This window comes from Hemibagrus wyckioides, linkage group LG21 (genome assembly GCF_019097595.1).
Source record: "Hemibagrus wyckioides isolate EC202008001 linkage group LG21, SWU_Hwy_1.0, whole genome shotgun sequence".
Taxonomy (NCBI): Eukaryota; Metazoa; Chordata; class Actinopteri; order Siluriformes; family Bagridae; genus Hemibagrus; species Hemibagrus wyckioides.
The window spans coordinates 1423299-1446681 of NC_080730.1; the positions used below are offsets into that span (position 1 = coordinate 1423299).

General features: G+C 36.3%; 3 protein-coding genes across 3 annotated transcripts; all 3 read left to right on the forward strand.

Moving 5' to 3' along the window:
* Window positions 1–6322: 6322 nt before the first annotated feature.
* hoxc6b (homeobox C6b) lies at window positions 6323–7595 on the forward strand. Its single transcript, XM_058373391.1, has 2 exons — window positions 6323–6710; window positions 7318–7595. The coding sequence occupies exons 1-2, from the start codon at window positions 6323–6325 to the stop codon at window positions 7593–7595; spliced, it is 666 nt and encodes a 221-aa protein (XP_058229374.1).
* Window positions 7596–10575: 2980 nt separating this feature from the next.
* On the forward strand, window positions 10576–13296 carry LOC131342461 (homeobox protein Hox-C5-like). The gene is made up of 2 exons (XM_058373393.1): window positions 10576–11050; window positions 11940–13296. The coding sequence occupies exons 1-2, from the start codon at window positions 10816–10818 to the stop codon at window positions 12140–12142; spliced, it is 438 nt and encodes a 145-aa protein (XP_058229376.1). The 5' UTR covers window positions 10576–10815; the 3' UTR covers window positions 12143–13296.
* Window positions 13297–16171: 2875 nt separating this feature from the next.
* Window positions 16172–20392, forward strand: LOC131342460 (homeobox protein Hox-C4-like). Its single transcript, XM_058373392.1, has 2 exons — window positions 16172–17836; window positions 19508–20392. The coding sequence occupies exons 1-2, from the start codon at window positions 17497–17499 to the stop codon at window positions 19804–19806; spliced, it is 639 nt and encodes a 212-aa protein (XP_058229375.1). The 5' UTR covers window positions 16172–17496; the 3' UTR covers window positions 19807–20392.
* Window positions 20393–23383: the final 2991 nt, after the last annotated feature.

Below are 23383 nucleotides of genomic sequence, written 5' to 3' on the forward strand. Positions count from 1 at the left end.
GTGTATAGATAGTAGAGTGTGTAGAAAGCTAAGTACTAATGGAGATGTGTATAGAGAGCCGAGGAAGTAAAGTGTATAAGGAGCTGAGTGTGTAGACATCCCTGCATGCAGAGAGCCGAGTGTATAGAGAGCTCCACGAACAGCTACGGGTTTGGAAGGGGGAGAAACACATTCCTGGATGTTTGGTGGTAAATTTACAGCTAAAGTAATAAAAACTTTACGACTGAATCGAGCAGGGGATTGGGCAGGCTCTGTCACGTGACCTGCTCTCCGTGAACATGAACTTTATGCTGTTGGCGTTTGGTTTGGTGACTCAGATTCACTCTCAATCTCTAAAAGAGGAGCATGCAGTTCTGACTGAAGCTTAATATCAAATAATAAAAGAAAAGAAGAGATTTTCCTCCTCTTCTTCTTCATCATCAGCTTCCTCGCATCTTTCACCAGAACAGCTAGATTGGTTGGTTGATCAGAGAGCCTACAAAATGTCCTGCCTCGAGTCTTTTATTAAAACAGATTCTACCAAATACGGAATATTTGAGTGTAATGACTTCATGTGGTGCCATGACGAGCTCCCGAGTGTTGGTAAGTCGCCATTCTGGTTTTCTTACTGGTTTTTACTGCATGCAACACTTTACGATACAGACTCATACAGGGTGTTGTTTCCGTTTGTTTATGCTCACCTACAGCATGTATGCATATATACACATATCCACTGAAAAAAAAAATATGATGAAAAGCAAGATTTACTTTTTCTTTTAGCGTTGTCGTTATTAAATATCAAATATGAGCGTGTCCATACGGTGCGCCATGTCCCGTGCTGGGGTTCAGGTCACAGCTCGTGTTTGTTGATTTCAGGGATTTCAGCAGATTTGCATTTAATAACCCTGAGAGAGATGTTAAAAATGAGGTGCATGAAATGAAAGTATGGATTATTCTACGCTAAAGCATGACCGACTCCTGAAATATTAATACAAGATTTCAGTGTTTTCATTTATCAGTTGAGTGTTTCAGTATGTTGACAAGCTCTTGTTTTATTTTTTTATTTTTATTTTTTTAAATCTCTGTCTGTGTGCTCTTCTTGCTCTATTTCCTTCCAGTATAGTTTATTTTTGACTGCTGATATTTCAGTCTGCGACCCAGTGAAGCAGTATTGATGTGTTTATTGATAGAGAACACTTCCAGGACACTTCTGTACATCGCTTTGGATAAGGACATAAATATAAATGTTTATAAAATGCACCACATTGGCAATGTTTCGCTTTACTTCCTGACAGTATTTCCTTCACTAGCAATAATAATCATTAATAATGAAACAATATTGTATACTGGACATCGCTTTTTTGTATATTTAGAAAGATAATAATACTAAACAAATACAATACTGAACAAATATTGTGTATTGGGCATTTCTTTTATATTTAGAAAGATAACTGACTTTTCTTTAATCTTACAATATTTTCAGGTCATTATATGTAATAGAAAGCATCTTACCCAACTAACCAATAGTGACAGGAAATAGAAGTTTATATTAAATTAAATGATTAATTGTATTTGAGTTACTAAGCCTTTACAATTTACAAATTAACCAGTTTTAGAGGTCATCTGGTATCAGTGTGTTTTGTATACACAGTCTGTGAGACTGGAAGACTCCGTCCAGGTTCAGTTGAGTAGTCGATGCTGCCATCTAGTGTTCAGTAATATATTGGATTTTTTTTAAACAGATCTCAGTACGTAGATTTCCTTTTTTAATCGATTTTAGCATACATATGATTTATCATGTTAGAGAACTGAGTTAAATCAGTGTGGAGGACCGACATACAACAATACAACCTCCACAACAACCTTAATTTTCCTGGTCAAACTGGAATCACTAATAATAATAATAATAATAATAATAATAATAATAATAATAATAATAATAATAATAATAATAATAGCAAATCTAACTATAAATTAAAATCCAACTCAAAGTGTTACAATAAACGTGCATGTCAATACTGCAGAGCTAAATACATTGCATTTTATACAAAAATATTGAATGCATTATACAAGCATAGCATTAATTAAATAAATAATTTTAAAAACGGCAATATTAAAGAATAAAATAAAATATTTATGTAAACAGTGATAATTCATAATTCAGGAAATAACGCTGAAGTAAAAATATGTTTAAAATTGGCAATAAACAGACATTTAATGAGTTCCTGATATTTTTTTTAGATGTAAAAAACAGAAGGTCAACTGTCCGTCATGGGATCTTTCTTTCTTTAATAAATAGGCACTTGATTTTAAAACCGTTTTAAACACAGACTTCCAGTTGTTCAGATCTTACACTGTAGGGCTTTTGTTCTTGTATGACTATTATTCATTTAAAAAAAAAAAGTAATAATCGTTCGGACGGATGTGTGGTCAGCAGTGTATCTACTCCGTGACAGACTGTGTGCAGACTTTTCAGTTTACGGCCCCAAAAGGTCGGAAGTCTCCTTCTGTTGTTCTTTCCAACATCAGCGACACTTCGTAATGGCGTTCAGGCTAAATGTGAAGCAGACACACACACACACACACACACACACATATAATATTACTTTACTGCTCAGTCAGTTATACCACAGTAAAATAAATACAGAAAGGGTTTTTATTGGCTTTAGTGACTAATTCAATGGTCTTCTAGAAATGATTATCATTTGATGACATGAAAACGTAATATAAACAAATAAAAACAAAATATCTCTTAAATTTTAGTGTCTCAATTTTAGTCTCAAGAATTATCGTGCAGGGAAATTAGAGATCCTAATCTCTTCCTGATTATATATTGCAATATATATTTTAGATATATTTTACTATTATATTGCGTAGCTGCTTTGTTTGTTGTGGCTACATCGTTGTGTTTCCGGAGCCATGTTGTTATTTGTGTGTTTATTTGTGTATTATTTCTCTAGTCCTTTGTTGTAATCCATGTTTATGACCTCATGTGCTAAAAGAATCTAAACCCAGACAGTTTTTCCCATTGCAGGATGTCATAAAACACTTCAGCAAAAAGATCATCATCAGCAGCAGCAGGCTCTTTCTCTCTCTTTCTGTTCTGTCTTCACATTAAACCTTCTGCAGCCATGTGTTTGTGTGTGTGTGTGTGTGTGTGTGTGTACACTGACCCGCGGTTTTACACATTTATTCTCATTCTCTCATTCTTTTCTGTTCATAAACCAAAAGACATATTTATAGTTCACAAACAACAACAACAACAACAGCAATAATAATAATAATAATAATAATAATAATAATAATAATAATAGTCTCTGTATTCATAAAGTTACATTCCGAATTATGTTTCTGTAGTTCAGGAGCTTTGTTTGGTCAGAAAAAATCATTTGTGCTGTAAATTCCGAGTCTGAACAAAAGGTGATGCCGTAAAACACTCTAGTGAGCAGATGTAGTGCAGAAGCTCTTCTCTCTCTCTCTCTCTCTCTCTCTCTCTCTGTATGTGAACTGTTGATCAGTTATTTATATGTACACCGTGATCACTATGCATTTTTGGTTTAATTATGTAATATAATATAAATGTTAGCATTCATACTTTGCTAGTTGTGGCGCTTACTCTTTATTAATGAAAATAAAAATGCTGTGTAATTCCTTCGTGCATTTCATATATGTAGGAAACAATTGTTTATTTATTTATTTTAGCGATTCTTCACCGCATCGTTTTCATCAGTGATAAGAGAATTTGTGAGAATATAACGTGCTTTCAGGCTTTGACTTTTTTGGATCGTGTGTTTGTCGTGTAAATGAAATGTCAAAGTGCATTATATTCGTGTGTGTGGTGTTCTGAGTTCAGTTTCATTTCAACCAGGTTCTCTATTTTTATTTACATCAAGCATAGTCAATAACACGGAGTAATGTTTTTGTCGTAAACTATAGGATCAGTTCTATGTATCAAATGTGTAAATCTGATATCTTATAGTATATATATTTATATATGTGCACTAAGTGGTAGGTAAGTTCAATAAAAGTAATTTATTTCCGTTTCCAAACTTGCCTTTAGATACTCGGATTTCTGTCTGGCTCATATGGCTTCAGTTATAGAAATGGACCTCTTAAAGTGTCCAGAGTTACAGATCAGAGAGATGTTTCACATTTGTAGATGACAAAGTGAAGTGTTTGTAACTTAAAAGAAATATACTGCATGTGCAGCTTACAATACGGATCTACAAACAAATATTTATCCCGCAGAAGCAAAAAGTAAAATAAAATAAAATTAACAGGTTAGATTCGGGTCCAAGCTAGGTTAGCTGGTTAGTGCTGGAGGTTTAACATTATCATGCTGATTGACTAAGAACGCTTTGCTGGTTAAACTGGTGTTGCTGGTCATTTTGCAGGTCAGTGTGCATTGTCGAACTCTTGTTGAGGAACAGATATTCTAGTCCAAGCTAGCTTTGTTTTTTTTTCCTCAGCGTGGCTATTTGACGTTTCTTTCCTATCTTATTTTAATGTCGTTTTTACTTTGAAGTGAATATCTTTCAAGACTGCATTAAGAAGAGAAATGTATTGATTTCTCACGTCAGTGTAGTTTAATTCACTAATTTGTGGCATTCAACGTTCAAAATAAATCAATTTCTGCTAGGCGCATTGACCGCAGTACATGGAAGGGATTTATTAAAATGTCTGTGGGCAAACTTCGCTGAATTAGGATCATTTTTCACTCTGAAAATTAACTACAAATGAATCGCATTGCCGTCCAGCATTGTCTTTAGCAACTTATACACATACAGGCACGTGAAAAAAAATTGTGCAATATGAAAAAAACACCCTAAGTGAATTTAATTATTTTTCTTTTACATAAACACGACCGAGTCTTTGCGCTACTTGTAAAGACGCTTTTGTTGGAAGTTGACATTTGTCTGGTTTTATGACTTTCAGCTCAGGCGTTAAGCAGTAAAACTGCCATAAACCTCCTCCTGCCTCCCTATAAATTTCCCTTCTGCACAAAAGGAGTCAACACACACTAAAGTATGCACACAACACGCGCAAGTATGGTCGCTACTTTTAACAATTATACATGTAGAAGAAATGAATCTTCCAAAAGTATTTTAGAACGAGACTGACTTTCGGATTTTTGTCCACGATGATATCAACCTCAATTAATTTTATTTAAGCAGCGTAAGTTAATTAAATAGCACTAGAGCACGAGGCACGGAATCAATAATACTTAAACACATTATATAATGAGATAGATAGATAGATAGATAGATAGATAGATAGATAGATAGATAGATAGATAGATAGATAGATAGAACACTAAAATTCTAGATTTAAAACATAATAATAATAATAATAATAATAATAAATGCCCGTCTTGCATATACAAAAAACACTATACTATAATAATCAAATGTTTCAGTTAAACATCATTTTAGATAACTAAGAAAATTTATTCAGTTTTTATTCGATAAGTTTCTTCTTCTAGATAAGATCTCGTCAATCGTCTGCAGTATTTATTATCCACTTGATGGCACGTGTCATGGTTTATTGATTTATTAAACATTGTCCGCCTTTTTCTCTTTTCTAAAGAAACAGACGAGCTCAACAATTGTGTACATTAATATGGCTGTACATTATTACATGATGCTATCAGAGTGAGAAATAAAAAAATGAACATGATGGTTAAGAAAATCGGCATTTTATTGAGAACTGAAAGAGTTTGGTGTCATTTTTTTTTAACGGAGAAGGAAATAAAGACATGTGGAAATGTGTAGGATCAGACCAAGGGGGGGGATGCTGTGTGTGTGTGTGTGTGTGTGTGAGTGAGAGTGAGTGAGTGAGAGAGAGAGAGAGAGAGAGAGAGAGAGAGAGAGAGACTGAATAATATGTCGCCTTCCAAAAACTGTATAATTTGATTTTATGGGAGTGAAGGTCGAAAATTTCGACTTCATTTCTCTCCCCCCCCTTTTCCATAATCAAGTCTTTCATTGGCTGAAATGTGGTCAGCTGACCCAGTCATCTCTGTCCATCTTAGAAAGGATGCTTTGAAAACACGTTGAGCTGCGCGCGTGCAGTCTTTCATTGGTGTCCCGAAATAAATTAGACATCATACAGCAGTGGCATTAAAGAGAAAAAAAAATCTAAAACAAATAAAGACCGCGAAAAAAAAGAAGAAAAGGATAGAAAGCGTGAGTGAGGGAGGGAAAGAAGTAGGGAGGGAGTAAAATAGAAAGAGGGAGAAAGAGAGATCAGAGAAAGTAGGACAGGGAGGGAAAGAGAAGAAGAGAGGTTTGGAGTGAGAGAGAGGGAGAGAGAGAGAGTGGGTGAGTGAGTGAGAGTGGACGGTATGAATTCCTATTTCACCAACTCGTCCCTCTCGTGCCACTTAACCGGAGCTCACGAGGTTTTGCCCAACGTGGCCCTGTCCAACTCGAGCACCTACGACCCTGTGGTCCGCCATTTCCCGTCGTCCTATGGCGCCGCTAACCGGATGTACCGCGCGCCCTTCTACCCGCCGCAGGAAGACGTGATGTTCGGCGCAAGCCGCGCACCGTACGACTACGGATCTAATGCGTTTTACTCGGACAAAGACGCGATTTCCGGTTGCAGACAAAGCTTCGCGCAGGACTTCACAACCTCACCGTCTTTAGAGCAATGTAGAAGCGCGTGCCAGGAGCCAAAAAGCGGCAGCATACAGATTTATCCCTGGATGCAAAGGATGAACTCGCACAGTGGTGAGTTTACAAGATTTCTTTATTTGTATCACGTTTAAAGAGACACGTTGACGCTGCGTGGGCTGTAAAGACTTTTTGTCCTACTGAAACTGGAAAAAAAATGCGTTTTTATTGCTTTATTACCCCATAAAGCATTGGACAGAGCTGCTCTGTCGCTCAGGCAGTAAATGTCTAATCACTCAAGGAAATAAATCCCGTTTGGTCAAAAAATAACCAACTAAAACTCCCAAATCAAATCCCTAAAATAGAGGAGTTTTATGCCACTCTTTACAGACAAGCCTATTTATCAGGGACATTTTTGGGGGGGTTGTAGTTATTCTATATTCTATTCTATATTATTTAACGATTAAAGTAATTAAAGATTTATTCGCACTACGTAGAAAATAAAAGCTTTTACATGCTCAATCACAAACTGAATATATTTTAGTTCATCTCAGACAGGTTGTGGTGTGCAAAGTTGTTAGGTTGTGATGAATGAAGCTAGAATGTTTGTGAGTTCATAATAATAAAAAAATAAATAAATGAAATAAAACCAAACAGGACAGGCATGTCTACAGCCTTAAGCGTTATTTTTTTTAACGCTAATCTCATCTTTTCTTTTCCTCAGGTGTTGGTTATGGCTCTGACAGGCGCAGAGGTCGTCAGATTTATTCTCGATACCAAACACTGGAGCTGGAGAAAGAGTTTCACTACAACCGATATTTAACACGGAGAAGAAGAATCGAGATCGCCAACACGCTGTGTCTAACAGAGCGACAGATCAAAATCTGGTTTCAGAACCGCAGGATGAAATGGAAAAAGGAGAACAATCTGACCTCCACTCAAAACGAACAGGAAACACAGAAAGAGGTTACAGAAGGATCCACTAATGACACCAAGGAGTAGTTTGTTTGTTTGTTTTTCTTTTGCATTAGGCACGTTGTATATACATGAAACTACCTAAAAACCCATGTGCCATAATTATGTGTGAGATTTCATACATATATGTATATTGAAAATTATGGTTAAAAAAAACTACCTATCGAACTACCTGTTGATTTTTTTGCCTCACAAACTGTTATGCGTATATATATACTCCAAGTATTCATCATATAGGAAAGTACAGTTATATAAAACTACCTGTTAACATTACCGAAGGAATTTTGTTACGGATTAAAATCAGAGGGAAACCTGACAAAATGTTTTGATTCATAATTATGTATACATTTGCATATAGAAAAAAGTATCTTTATATGAAATGAACTTGCCTTAGTTATTAAACGCCATAAGACAAAAAAAAAAATAATAATAATAATAATGGACTGTAATTGTGTGCCTCGTCCATGAATGCAAGCAAATGTTCGGTTTATTCTGAGCTGCTATCATTTTTAAATAAACGTCAATATGTATCCACAAACACGAGTCCAATCTGTCTGACTTCTGTCTTCTTAGATTGCACCAGCATTAACAATATTAGATTCCGGAATTCATGATAAACTTTACATAAACTTTAGAGTTCCTGAATTGATTCTCAAACAGTCGAACATGATATGCGTCAGAATCCTGGACATTGCCCTGTATTTCATGTTTAATAATGAAATTCATTCAAAAAGTGGTCCAAATTCTGTTTACACGAAATTATGACAAACAGAACGTCTATAGATAGATTGAAACCCAATTAAAAAAAATACATAAGTAGCTAAACGAAGTACTTTATCTAAAGTATACCAAGGTCGATGTTTTGGTCAAAATGTTGTTTAGGTATAAAAATCGGCTAACACGCTATTCGGGGTTTACACTGTAGAGGGAAGACAAGAACAATAGAAGTTATGTATATATATATATATATATATATATATATATATATATATATATATATATATATATATATATATATATATTGTTATATATATACACACACAATATATGTATATAATATATAGAACAGATCAAAAGAGCTTCTCCATACCAATTTAGAAATATTGCAGTGTAACAATTAAGCTCCTAATGCTATAGGAAGCAAAAAACTAAAACGGATATTCGGTGAGAAAATCCAGATGCTGTTTCCTTTCTCATGCGTCTAGTGAAATTCCGAGTGAAGCTGAAGTATTTAATCTTTAAAATGTGTTTAAAAAAATAAAACCTCGCTACATTCAATGTTCAATGTACAAATATCACGGTCACTCCAAGAACTGTTTAAAAGCAGTGTAGAGCTGGGCTTGGCTTGGCTCGAGATTTGGGCCATCAGCGAGAGATCACAGACACTTTCAAAGTGCAAAACATATATATATATATATAAACTTAAATATAAAGAAACCTGTAAGAATAAACTGCTCAATAAATGAAAAAGTTTCCCAATCAGCTGAACTCTTGGTGTCATTTATTCATTGCCCAGAAAAGAATTCGTACACTAGACTTCTGTAATTGTAAACTAGGGTTTTACTTGAACTATCGCAGAGCTTCACTCATTAAATCCATGACGAAGGAGAACATCAAAACGTGTCAGATAGATATGAAATGATTCAACTCTTCGCATAGATTCAGGTGCAGAAGTAGACAACAAAACGTGACTTTATCGCAGAAAATACAAAAATATAAAGGTTTTTTAATGTCCTGAAAAGAAATTAATGGATATAAATCTATAATGTAATGCTTTAAAACAACAAGTTTAATTCCTAATGATGTGACTTGTACAGCAAAAAAAATGACGAAGGAAAACAGATCTGAGGGTTACTGATATAATTATTCCAACAGAAGATCTGGTAGTCACGCGCCCTCCACATATTGCTATTTTACTTGAATTAAGGTGAAACTTGTTTAGTAAACCTGTAGCGGAAAATTACAGAAATATAAAAGTAATTGACCAGAGCACATTTTCTCGAACGGATCTTAAATTTCAGCTCTAAACAGGTTGAGAGAATAAAATGTGACGCTCGCGCTACTGTTTAACGACAATATTCTCTGCTCTTCGGAAAACTCAGTTTAGTGTAGTATTTTTTTATTAGATTAATTTCAGTAACTTTTGAATCCTCAGTTCATTAAATGGCGTTTATAACAATAAAACACAATAGAAGAGTGAAAAGTGTGTAGTGAAGAGTGTAGTGTGTGTAGCAGATTGCATAAAGTCTAAAATTTCATTAAAGCTATCTTTGGTCCTGTGGTAGATTTGCACGCGAAAACGCAAAAGATAAAGATAAATATTGAGTGAATGGGTGTTCATGGTAAAAAGCAAACTTTACAACAATGAAATGTCAAACCTGTGCGGCGATTTAAAAACCTAAGGTAAAAATGGAAATGTAAAAAATCCTGACATTTAACAATGCCCATGGTGCAATTAATCAGGTTTAACCTTAAACAGTTACATTATTATTATTACTAATAGTAGTAGTAGTAGTATTGTTGTTGTCCAAGACAGTGATGTTCTTAATTTGACGAGTAATTTAATGTTTAACATTTTAAACTTTTTCACGCTTTTTATCCTACACACAGTCACTTGAAAAGAGAAAACTTCATGGATTACTGTCGCTTTAAAATGTAATTATGACGTCACTCGGACTTCTCTGTTTTTTTCTACTGGTTGGGGTGAAATAATAGATTAAAAGATTCTGCTTTATAAAGAAGTAAATTTGAGTGAAATCCCCTGTCCTGTACAGTCTTAATCACCAGATGACGCTATTGGTCCTTCTTTCGTGTGTCACTGTTGCGCAACTTATCATGTTTTTACATCTCCATTAATAAAAGCCATGACACGATCTAACCAAATGTATGACTGGACGAAACGAGCACGTGATCCACTTGAAACGATCTATATTTGGCCAATAGCAAATGAAGAAGGAAAAAAACTTTCAGCTATAAATTCTGGATTAATCATATACAGTTCAAGCAAGACACAAATCAAAGGCATTTACAGCAAGAAATGTAACAAATAAATAAACAACTAAATATAAACTCCCAGGAAAGTTTTTTAACGCTTTGCGAGATGACATCTTACGTTTCCGACTGAAGAAATCGAGTCACGAAGAGTCCGCCTTCGCAAAAACCAAAAACAACCGCGCCCACGAAGTCCACGCGAACGCGCGCGCCCTGCCCCCGTTACTGCCACCGCCGCCGTCGCCGCGTGCGGGAGATGAGCTCCGGTCCACCTGCTGACCAACACCAACACCACCACCACGACTATGACCGCGCCTCGGAACCGTCTTACGATGCGCAAAGCGGAGACGCGGACGACGGGAGACACGACGGTACATTCGAGGTCGATAAGAAAGCAAAGAGCGGCGCGGAAAAGAAAGTGAAAGCTGCGCAGCTCGCGCACACTCGACCGCAAATCTACCCGTGGATGACTAAACTGCACGTGAACCACGGTAAAAAAAAAAAAAAAGTTTTCTCCTGTCCTCACTTTCGCTCCTCCGTGTGTTTTCTTCTACGTTTCCTCCCCCTCGCTCTTTCATTGTTATTTTTTCCCCGAGTTTTATAGACCTCATTCGGAAATAATAAAACCGACGGTCGTAAATTTTTATGACAAAAGGCTTCAATTGCTCGTAAAACTGTCCGCTCGCGACCAAGAGACCATCCGCGACCAAATTTATGGTGGCCTAATTGGATAAGGGAAACAACAAACCACCAAACCGAGCTAAAACTCTGAATCAGTTAAATAAATAGGAGAAATAAATAATTAAAAAAAAAACAAGAGACTCCAAATGTGCTATAAACTGCTATCAATAGAATTGTTAGGAATATCTGAGTTAGAACGCGTGCTGATTAATTGTATTGAAGAGTTAGAAAAAGGAAGCACCTTTTAAGATGAATAAACATTAAAAATCCCATGTTGTTATTAAAGCTACAGTAGCTGTCAGGAAAAGTGACCAAAACTGAGTTCATGTCAATGTCCATGTTCCCGTGTTTCAAAAAACATTATTATTTTACTGCTATTGATAATAAACTCAATTTTTCTGATCGTTATTTTTCCTTCTACCACAGAGTCGCTAGAGTTAACTCTATAGTGTTAAACTGAGTAAAGTGTTAATGCTGCTGGTGTTAATTTAGCTCTGTGTGATGAAATTTAATCGCCCAAATGTTCAACAATTTAGGTTTGTATGTCAATTCAATTAACTTTAGTAAAGCAGTACTAAGGCAGCAGTGCAACACACCACTAATGCTGCATGTGGCCCTTTATCAGTAGCCCAGTTTTAAAAGTAGACTTTTGTGTGTTTATTCTATCTCCCTTTCTCTCTCTTTTTGGTGAAACTTCAGAATCAGCTGGGAAACGACCGAGGACCAGTTACACCCGATTCCAAACACTGGAGCTGGAGAAAGAGTTTCACTACAACAGATATTTATCCAGACGAAGGAGACTCGAGATCGCGAACACGCTGTGTCTGAATGAGAGGCAGATCAAAATCTGGTTTCAGAACCGCAGAATGAAATGGAAGAAAGACGCAAAGACACAAAACTAAACAAGTCTTAGATCTAATCGTGTCTTATTATTAAAGTGTTTGTTGCTATATTTCAGTTTCTGATCTCGATAATCACCCGGCATTTAATGTTAAAATCATGATAGAATCATTTCTTGTTGCTGGTCTGCCAGCCTCAATGGCACAGATGCTGTAACTTTATTAGCTTATATATATTTAATCTACATGTGGATATAATGTACACTTTACTCTGAAACCATATCACGGCCCATTTATGGATCTTAAACCGTTTGTAAACAAACAATATCCACATTTCCGGGTGAAAAATACAAACGATATGAGACAGAATTGCAGAGACAAGGTAAGATACCGTTTAGTGTTCATCTTCTGAGTGGATACTGTAGGCTTTTTTTTTTGGTTTGTTTTCTTTTTTTTAATCCTCTCGACTTTGGAAGATGCAAAACCGCCATGTTTTACTTTAATTGAAATCCGATGGTGTACAGTAAGAAGTGCACATGCACTGCGCCGTCATGTCATAACATGGAGGCTTTATATAGCAGGCCTTACAGCAGTGTAGACTACTGTGGTTTTTTGGGACGCTGCACAAAATGGCCACCTACTGAGGAAGCCCCCTCCAAAATAATAAATAAAGCTCAAGAGGGTCACGAGACCGTGATGATGTCCTCAATATATATCGAATAACAAATTATGAGCACGAGCCTACTACTGATATTAAACTAAGAGTGTCATTTTTTTTACACTGTAACTGGTATGAATGCAAGAATGCATCGCTGATGCTTGGAGTTAAATATAAATATAGGCCTAATATTGAGATATAATAATATAAATAATAAACGCTCAAAGATGTATTTTTTGTGTGCAATTTATGAGATCCTAACGCTTCAGAACTACTATGAGACATTATGTCTACCCCGAATTCACTGCACGTGAGGACTATTTTAAAGTTTTGCTTATTACTTAATATTTGCTGATGTTTTATTCTTTGATTCACTTTCAACCCTAACCCTACTTGGATCAGGGACCTTCTTCTTTTTTTTTCTTTACAAACTTCAGTATTTATTTTAAGTCATTAACAAAGCAAATGCACACAGGCCAGATAGTTCTTAGCTGTGCAAATAATGGATTCAATGCAATAACTGCAATCCTGTATTGAATAAAAGATCTTAAAGCTGCCACTTGTGCGAGTCGGTGTGTGTGTGTGTGTGTGTGTGTGTTAATTTGATGATCAGCTAAACAGACACGTAGTCGTTTCCGCTCGTCACTTGTCCAAATAACAACATCCGCAGTGTCTCAGGGATATTTTCAGAATGTCAGCCGAAGGAATTTCAGCTATGTGCTCCATCACTGATCACAAAACAGGGAATAACATCTTATAACTTTGTGTTTTAGCACAGATACAAGGTATCAGGAGAAAATGATATTGGAATATATTTTAAAGCATTAGAGTTTAAAAAGCTAACCTGAGTCTGTTCCTCTCGGTCCTTTCCTCCTGTCCTTCAGTTCCTCTGTAATTATTTACAGTACAGACAGATGCCTGTAAAACGTTTTATGGTCCTGACACCTAATAAAACTTTATGGCTCTAAAACGACGACAGTTGTATCCTGTCTATTGAAACAGATGGGAAATGAGAACAGGTTTTATTCGGACTGTTTGCTGTTCTGACTCTGATGTCCATTCCAGAGTTGTGTAACGTGTTAGCCTTTTATTAATAAGAATACAAAATCATTATTATTATTATTTTTAATAATAACAATTTTAGTAAGGGCATATTAAACTCTACGGTAACGTATATAATATAAATCAAATGAAATCTTGGAAAATAAGGAAAATATTTAAGTTACTATTCATAAGTTCGGTGTTAAATGAATTGATATATATATATATATATATATATATATATATATATATATATATATATATATATAATAAATATTTTTCATCACATTATACTTACATTTGTGAGGATTAAGAGCAGCGATTTAAATGTAAAAATCCAGAGGATATTGCAATATTGCAAATAAATAAATAAATAAACAGAAATAAATAAATGTTTTTTTTACTACACACACATGTGCACTCCACACCAACACGTCTATTTTAAAGAAATGCCCTATAAATTAAGCAAGTTACTCACCACTGCAGCGTTGCTTAATGGCCATAATAACAAAACACAAACAAACTAATTACTAATAATAAATAAACAAATAAATATTTAGCATTGACCACAGCTAGAACCCGTGCCGATGCTTGTTTTTATCCACTTTTTTAAACTTTTGCAGCCTGATGGAGGCCTATAGGGAGTGTGTGTGAGTGGCCCGCGGGCAGCACGTGACGCCATTAGAATAAGTTTTATGGTTTATAGGCAGAAGTGACAAAATAGGCTTCGAGTTAAGCCCATGCGAGTGGACAGAGGACCACAGAGGGTCCCCGCTGGATGATATTTTTGACTCGAAAATCGTGCTGTAAGTTAATAACCGAACTCGTAATGAAATAGTCACGTGCCCCTCCACCACCCTGGGGGGGTTCATTAATACTCTAATTCAATGTTTTCTTCAGAAAATGTTCATTTAATGTTTCCTGAGCAAATGCTCGTGGTGTTCCCCGAGCTAATGTGTTTCAATTAGGCTGTTTAAATGCTGTGGGTAATCCTATTAAGCTTCCAGTTTCTTTGTTTTTGTTTTTCTGATGTTATTTTACAGCGTCAGGAGATTCAAATCCACTTTGTCGACCAATGAATTCAGTGCAAATGGACAAGGCGTTTAACTTTGGGTTAATTTATGTTCATTAAAAAGAGAGATGATATTCGCTGTCTTATTAGCTTGGGCTAACAAGTCTCTCTCTCTCTCTCTCGCTCTCTCTCACTTAAGTGGATTCTGTACGTGACAAGTATTTTGTATGCAAAGTCATTATTATATCAGCAGAAAACTTGAGCTAATTAACAAACAATAAAATCCTCTTGAGTAGGATATTAACGCTTAAAACTGGTGAATAAAAATATTTTACTCTTGTAATCTCCGAGTTTGTTCATTTATTTGGCATTGAAATACAGTTGTGATTAATTTACCGTATATATTTTATTTTTCAGTACGTCCTGAATTTTTACCTCGCAGGTCATGTGCTGTGTGTTAATAGGCTTTACATGCTAGACAAAAATGCTCAGGCATTTAAAATATAAAATGCGACTCTCAGCCCTGAACGTCTATTCTTTTTTTATTTTTCTGAATTGCATAATCATGGCGTTAATTTCCAAATGGTAATTAACAAAGGAAGGAAGGCATCAAGCGGAAATAGAATGTAAAGCTGGCCCACAGGCACGAGGTCTTAATGCTAAAAACAAAACAACGTATTAATTCTCTCTCTCTCTCGCTCTCTCTCTAAAACACACACACACACACTTACATAACACACATTAAAACTCATTACATACTACCACTAATTAATAACATTATTATTATTATTATTATTATTATTATTATTATTATTATTATTATTATTATTATTATTAACAAGCAGCTCATCGCACAGGATATTAGTTTCCATAAAACGATCCACAGCAACATGGTGTGTTTATTTATTGGCTGCTGGGGATTGGAGATGAGGATTAACTTTAACGAACGCTATCTCTAACACATCTATTATACATGTCATTTAGCTGAACTCCTAAATCTGAATGATACCTGCGAGCTATTAGTGACAGAAAATCCGCATTAAAATGTAGTTTAAAACAAAACCCAGACAAGCATCTTTCAGAAAGCATCAGGAACATGAGGCATATTAAGGCCACATTCAGGGCGCGAGGATGAAGGGAGGACAAATGGCGTTTTGTATCGGGACAAATTTCATTGACGGTGTCTCATCAATAACTCCTTGGCAGTGAACTATTGAAACAGATCTGATGGCGGGGTGAAACGTCGGTCACCCTGTCTAATATTAAAATATGTCCTCAGCTAGAGAGAGGGAGAGGGTGAGGGGGTAAATGGGGGATGGGGTGGGCATTGAAGATTTATGGAAACATGTAGTATGAAAGCAGCTGGATTTGATCTGAGATTTTTTTTTTTTAGCAATAATGAGCCTCTGTTTTTTGGTGAATTACATTCTGGTGCATTATTATTATTATGATTATTATTATGATTATTATCATGCTGATTGTTCAGATTGTTGTTTCCAGAGAAAGGGAAGAGAGAGAATGGCAGCGTCCGAACACTGCTTTCTTTATTGTTTTGGTTACTGAGGTCAGAGTTAATGAAGTGTTCGTGTTAATGTAGCATGGCATTAAGTAGCTGAAGGAATAATTATGTCAGTGCGAGGTCCTCACAAAGATAGTAAGATAAGTGTGTGTGCGCGCGTGACACACCTCTGAATCTTTTGCGCTGTCATTTGCTGCGATTTGTTTTTAAGTCGTCTATATGCACCCTGTAGAACCGAATTTGTGTGACACTCGGACAATCGCAAATTCGCATCTACGGGACTACATGGGCGATTTCTGACCCCTGAGTCCATACAGTACACTGGGTTTAGATTTAATCCGTACTGAAACATACAGTGTGTGTGTGTGTGTGTGTTAGACCAGGGATGTTAGACTATAGATAAATGATATTTATCCCGTTTTGGACATGATTAAGGAATTGGGGGGGGGGGGTGTTTATAGTTTCAATAACGTTCCAGATTACTTTATTATTATTATTATTATTATTATTATTATTATTATTATTATTATTATTATTATTATCAGCAGCAGCAATGATTTAAAGAGTGCTGGTAATCCCAGATGAGTCTAAGGAATTTATTTATTTTAATCTTAATAACCCAAACCGCAACTTTTCCCCAAAACACCTACGATATTTATCTGCAGGATCTTTTCGATATTTCGGTAAATAGTACGATACTTCACTGATCCATACTAAAATTAATCAGGCTAAAGGGAGACCGATAATGAATTTCTTTAGGATTTAGCATGTTTTTAAAATAGAAAATTTGAAAATAAACTGACAAATGTTTTCTAGGTTGTAATTCTTGTAATTGAACCTCCTTTCAAGTGCAACTAGAAATATTTACAATAGAATTCCGCCTGCGGTCCATCTCTACACATCTCATCTCATCACAGTATCTCTTACACAAATAAAGCAGCACGGTGATGATTGATTTAATTATTTTTTTGTTTGCATAACACATGAGTGGGTTTGTACGTTGCCAAGAAAAAGCTTGGCTTCCTCATCCGGGTATTTTGACCCCAGTGCCTGCTATTGGCCCGAGCCGAGTCTCGTGATCAAAGAAACTTTGCAGGCTCCGCTTCAGTGCTGGGAGGGGTGGGCTTTTATAGAGCAGTAAAACGACACAAAGAAGGAAAATTTATTTCTTCCCCCTCCCTAAATTAATGATCATGAGCTCGTATTTGATGAACTCGAACTACATCGATCCTAAATTTCCTCCGTGCGAAGAATATTCGCAAAATGACTACATCAGTGCTGAATGTTACAGACGCGCCCGGGACACCGACTACCAGCAGGAGTTGTTATATCCTCAAAGTGTCACCTACCAGGAGGGCAAATATGAATGTGAAAGCATTCCCGAGCACGGGGGGCATTTACATGGGGCAAAAGCATACACACCTCCGACTGCTGCCCCTGCCACCCAGACAACTGCCCCTGAACTGCCCTCCGACAGCAAAGAGCCTGTGGTGTATCCCTGGATGAGGAAAATCCACTCCGGTGCAGGTAGGCGAACGCATAAAGCCAGGACCACCTCGAGCTGATTTTTTGGTTTAAGTCATTGATTTATTTATTGCACTGTTTTGGAATCGGTCATTGTTTAGGACACGTCCGTCTAGTCCATTTTACTGCACATGTTAGTGTTTTCCTGACCTAACACATCCACTTCAAGTTGTAAATTATCTGGTGAAATCATGAGATCAGGAAAACGCTAAAATGTCCAGTCCAGTACAGGAGGGAAAATAATAAAAGGAGCACGTATAAGCAACAACTCTCATTCTTCTCGTTCCTCCATCTCCCTCTCTCTCTCTGTTTATGTTCCCTTCCTTCTTTTACTTTCCCTTTATGTTTGCCATTAAAGCCCACCAGTCACGCCGGCTATGTGATGTTTGACGGTATTAAGAGAGAAATCCTTTGAAGCGACACACACACCAGGCGGATTTACTACCGAGCGTCGGCTATTACACCCGCCATAAATTTTACAGCAGGGCCAATAGACCGGACAGCTTTTTTCACTCGTGTGTGTGTGTGTGTGTGTGTGTGTGTGTGTGTCGGAGGAGGGAATGAATTTGAAGAGATCCTCAAAAAAATTCCCAGTGATTAATAATTTAGATCGTTCATTATTTGTATAGCTTAAATAGACAAAGACCAGAGTTCATCTTCTGCTAATGCAAATAAAACCGATTCAGAATGAATTAGCATGATCAGAGATATGAATGTGGAGGTTAGAACAATTCTGCTGGACTACACGAGCTTTCTGCTTTACGGTATTAATCATTAGATCGCTATTCGGTGCGATGGAGTCAATTTTATTCAAATGGAAATGAGACTCTATATTGCTAAAAAGGGGGGAAAAAGGTAATTCGTCGTTTAAATTAAATTAGAGGTAGGTCTGTAGAGTGTGTATTACACTGTGAGTCCTAACTTGTAGAAAATGTCAGTTTTAGTGTCCTTTTGTTGTAAGAGACTGGTCAATAAAACAGGGTCAGTGTGAAGTGAGGTCGCAGGCTCATCCAAGGCGAATGAAGTGCACTTTATTTGTAGGAAGATTACTGAAGAGCACAACACTTACGTCCTGCATTCTTTTAGAGAGGCTTTTTAAAGATATTCTAGGTTTAAATAAACTCGTGTAAGTCCAGTTGGTCATCAAACGCATAAACTAATTCAGAAGTCAATAAGTACTTTCAGTCTTGTGTGTTCTGTTCGAGTTAAAATGATAAGTCATTTTTCTTTGAAACCATTTTCGGCCAGTGTGTGTGGATTACATAAAAAAGGACAAATATACTTTCTGTTGAATCTGCTAAACTCTGCTCAGTGCTCTGGTCATTTTGACCGGTGATGATAACTGTTTATGTTTTTTTTTTATCATATCACCTCCATGTCGCATGTTCCATTCACACCTACTGGTAGGAGGATCTCCCTCCAGGTATGAGAAGTGTTTTTGTATATCTACTGTTCCTTCTCTCAGAACCACGGACGTGTGTTCATTTCAAATATCTCCTGTCACAGCTGTCCAAAGTCAATCTGACCCGTGAGCAGTATCCATTACAAACATTACACAAGGATTAAAGATAAGCATCGTCGACATTATTTAGGTTATAAATAACGCATGTGTTCGGGTGTGTGGAGTTACTGATGTCCAGTCCGTTTTAAACTATTTTGTCTGTTTTCTTTCAGCGAACTCGTACGGTTCCGAGCCCAAGCGTTCCCGCACCGCTTACACTCGCCAGCAGATCCTGGAGCTGGAGAAGGAGTTTCACTACAGCAGATATTTAACCAGAAGGAGAAGAATCGAGATTGCCAACACGCTGTGTCTGAATGAGAGGCAGATCAAGATCTGGTTTCAGAACCGCAGGATGAAATGGAAGAAAGATCACAGGTTACCCAACACCAAAGTCCGACCTTCATCCTCCTCTTCTTCTTCTTCTTCGTCCTCAAACAGTGCAGCGCGAGACCAGGACATCACAAAAACTTAAACTAAAAAAAGAGAGACATTTCATGGACACCAGTAACAAAATTTCATCGCCTTATTTTAAACAGAATCAAATGTTTATTTATTTTTAGCTTATTATTTGTATTTACAATTAAAACGCATTCAATCGTAAGTATTTATTTCGTATTATTTTTATGTTAATACTTGAACAGGACACAATCTGTCCGCCGTCTATTTGCCAACTTGCACATTATTTATTTACACAATTAATTCATCTGTTATTTATGTTGTTGTTGTTGTTTGTTTTCTTAAATGTAATGAGTCTAAAGATTTTAGCTTGCTATAATATGGGCCACTTGCAGAAGATTGGAAAAACAATAACTTAGGCCATTTTATTTTTTCGTGTTTGTTTGTGATGCCCGATGAATATTAGATGGTGATTTTTAACTTAATGTGAAGTGGACATGGTGTTAATTTGTGTTGTAAGTGACTGTTGGCCAATAAAGTTGTCAATGCATCAAAATGTGACCAAAATGCATTTTATAATAGTTTCTTCCCTGTTTTTTTTTTAGTTTTACGGCAATTTCTCAACAAGAACAAATAAATCAAAGCAAGCGCAATGCTGAGTATTTATCACTTATCACGTATTTGTGGCGTTATTAGTGCAGTGTGTGTGTGTGTGTGTTTATATCTCCTGAATGATTCCTGATTAAAGTTGTTTAACAAACTCTAGTGCGCTTGGAGCTTAAAAGAAGACGAGCAGCTGTTTCGGGTCGCTCTGCGCTTCATGTAAACTCACACACGGAATTCTTCAGGCAGATGAGGAGCAGCGCGGGGGTTCAGCTGGAGGCCAAGTGTCTTTAGCTAATGGGTGATGACCTTTTCAGAGGCGTTCCCCAATGCACAGGCTCTTGTGTGTGTGTGTGTGTGTGTCACGGATATGAACTATGAAGTCAAACGCAACTAAATCTAAATCTATTGGTGAATATTCCCATATTTCGGAACAACCTCAAAAATACTCAGAAATACAAGCAACAAACTGTCCACTGGGAATAAACCTTTGGTCCACTTCTGTCCCTTAAACTATTTTTTAATGGTAAAAAGGTACAAAAACATGTTAGTTATCTTATTTCTATAAGTAAAGAAACAAAAGAAATTTACAATTAGTTTTATTTTATAATAAAATATATATTTTGTTAGACAGGAAAATATTTTAAGACGTTGTCCGACATGAGTCTGCTCGATTTAAATTTCCTTGTGACAAAAGAAAGAATACAAAAATAAAATAAAATATATCTTGTGGTCATTAAGAACGTAAGCTTTAGACTTAATCAGGATTCCTGATAGAAAAAATACAGGCGGGATTTTACAGAAAGGGTTCTGCTATACTATTATATTTCAACAAATTCCCCATTTCATCATATTTCCACTTAAATTCTATTCCAAATGTAGAGTGTATTTTAGATGTTAAAACATGATATTTTATATTTTAACATGATGTTTAAGATGTCCCTTAACTCAGGACCAAAAAACAATTAAAAACTACAACTCGCTATATTCAGGGTGTCGGGCAGGAACTCGTGTAAGTGTATAAGCATTACCTACTGCATGGTAGACATCCTTTCCCGAGAGAGAGAGAGAGAGAGAGAGAGAGAGAGAGAGAAGGCTCGTTTTCTTTTTTTTTCTTAACGCCTCTAACTGCAGTTTCAAGGTGAACCAGAGGTCATCTACTTCATCTACTGAAGAAAAGAAGGGAAGCTTTGGATTGTTGTTCTCGATCTCGCATGTGCGCATGCGCAGATGTTCCACTTGTATTAAATAGAATACTAAAACACTATTAAAACGGTTTATAAAAAGTAAACATTTACATGTTGTGTCAGTTTTGCTTGTAAATCCGTCGAAAAGGGAACTGGAAATCCTACACAAAACTACCTGAAGCTCTGAGGTTTTTTTTTATTTATTTTTGGATCAAAATTTAATGAACCAAAATAACCTGAAGGATTTTAATGGGAAACCGAAAGCGCTGGATGGTGTTTATTGATAATGTTTGTTTGTTTGTTTTTTTGTTTTGTTTTGTTGTTTTTTTTTAAGTAAAAAGGAAAAACAAAAAAAATCGTAAAGCTTTATTTACTGCAGTATAGAAGTATAAATTAAAAATCTGAAAAAAAAATTCACGTGAGCTCGGTTTTGTGTGAAAGTAAAATAAATAAATAAAGGAGGATAAGCTATAAAATGAAATATATAATAAATAAAATAATCTACTTCACATTTCACTTTTGCCAAAAAAAATAATCTTGATTGTTATTTCCAAGTGTAATATAGTCAAAACCTAAATAAATAAAAATAAAGTTTTAGTCTTTTTCTATTGTTTATGATGACAGGAGAATTAAGGCTGTTATTAATCAAACATTGAGTCATTTATTTCCAGACAGGATGCAGCTCCAGGCCACTCCATGCTGATGCCAAGATATTTAGTGCCACGTTGATGAATAAACATTAAGGTGTAATATCAGTGCATTTTTTTTAAACGTGTGTCTGTGTTTTTTTGTTTTTATTTTTGACGCCTGAAGCTCGCGCTGACGGTAATGACTTAACGGGATGCAAAAAGAAGAGACTAAAGCACGCGCACACACACTCCTCTCAAACACAAGACACACGTCTAAAAAATGTTGTGCGCATCCTGAAATGAAGTTCGGAAATTAGAAGTTTGTATTACTGACAAATAAATAGTCACCAACTCCCTCTGAGAGGAAAAGTGTAATTATCTCTTAATTTATAGCGGAGGATCATCACGAGTTCATTCAGAGTTCACTCCAGCCCAGAGCAGCTAGAGATCGTCCTTTAAATCATCTCGAGCCTCCGATTTCTCAATAAAAATTGTACATAATAAAAAGAATGAACATGATAATGAAGCCATGTTTATCAATCAGTTCAAAACCTGTTCTATTTTAGATAAAACGATTGGCGATATTTAGAAATCACGTGAAAGAAAACGATTATAATGATGATGATGATGATGATGATGATGAAGATGAACTAAATAATATTTTAAATTGTAAACATATTATCCATCACATTGGATCCACAGAAAGCTGCTTGTATTAATGGTGAAATTCACTCGATTTCATATCAAACGATTTTTTCACATTAGTGAATTTAACAGCAGGGAATATCTTTAAAGCTCTTTTGTTTATTCATTCAGAAATCAAGATCTGTTATATTTAAGCCCTTTCCTGTACACCGATCAGCCGTAACATTATTATGACCACCTGCCGAATATTGTGTTGGTCCCCCTTTTACTACCCTGACCCGTCCTGCACTGTGTATTCTGACCCCTTTCTATCAGAACCAGCATTAACTTCTTCAGCAGTTTGAGCAACAGTAGCTCGTCTGTTGGATCGGATCACACGGGTCAATCTTCTAATCGCTCTCCACGTGCATCGATGATCCTTGACCGCCCATGACCCTGTCGCCGGTTCACCACTGTTCCATCCTTGGACCACTTTTGATAGATACTGACCACTGCAGACCGGGAACACCCCACAAGAGCTGCAGTTTTGGAGATGCTCTGATCCAGTGGTCTAGCCATCACAATTTGGCCCTTTTGGTCAAACTCACTC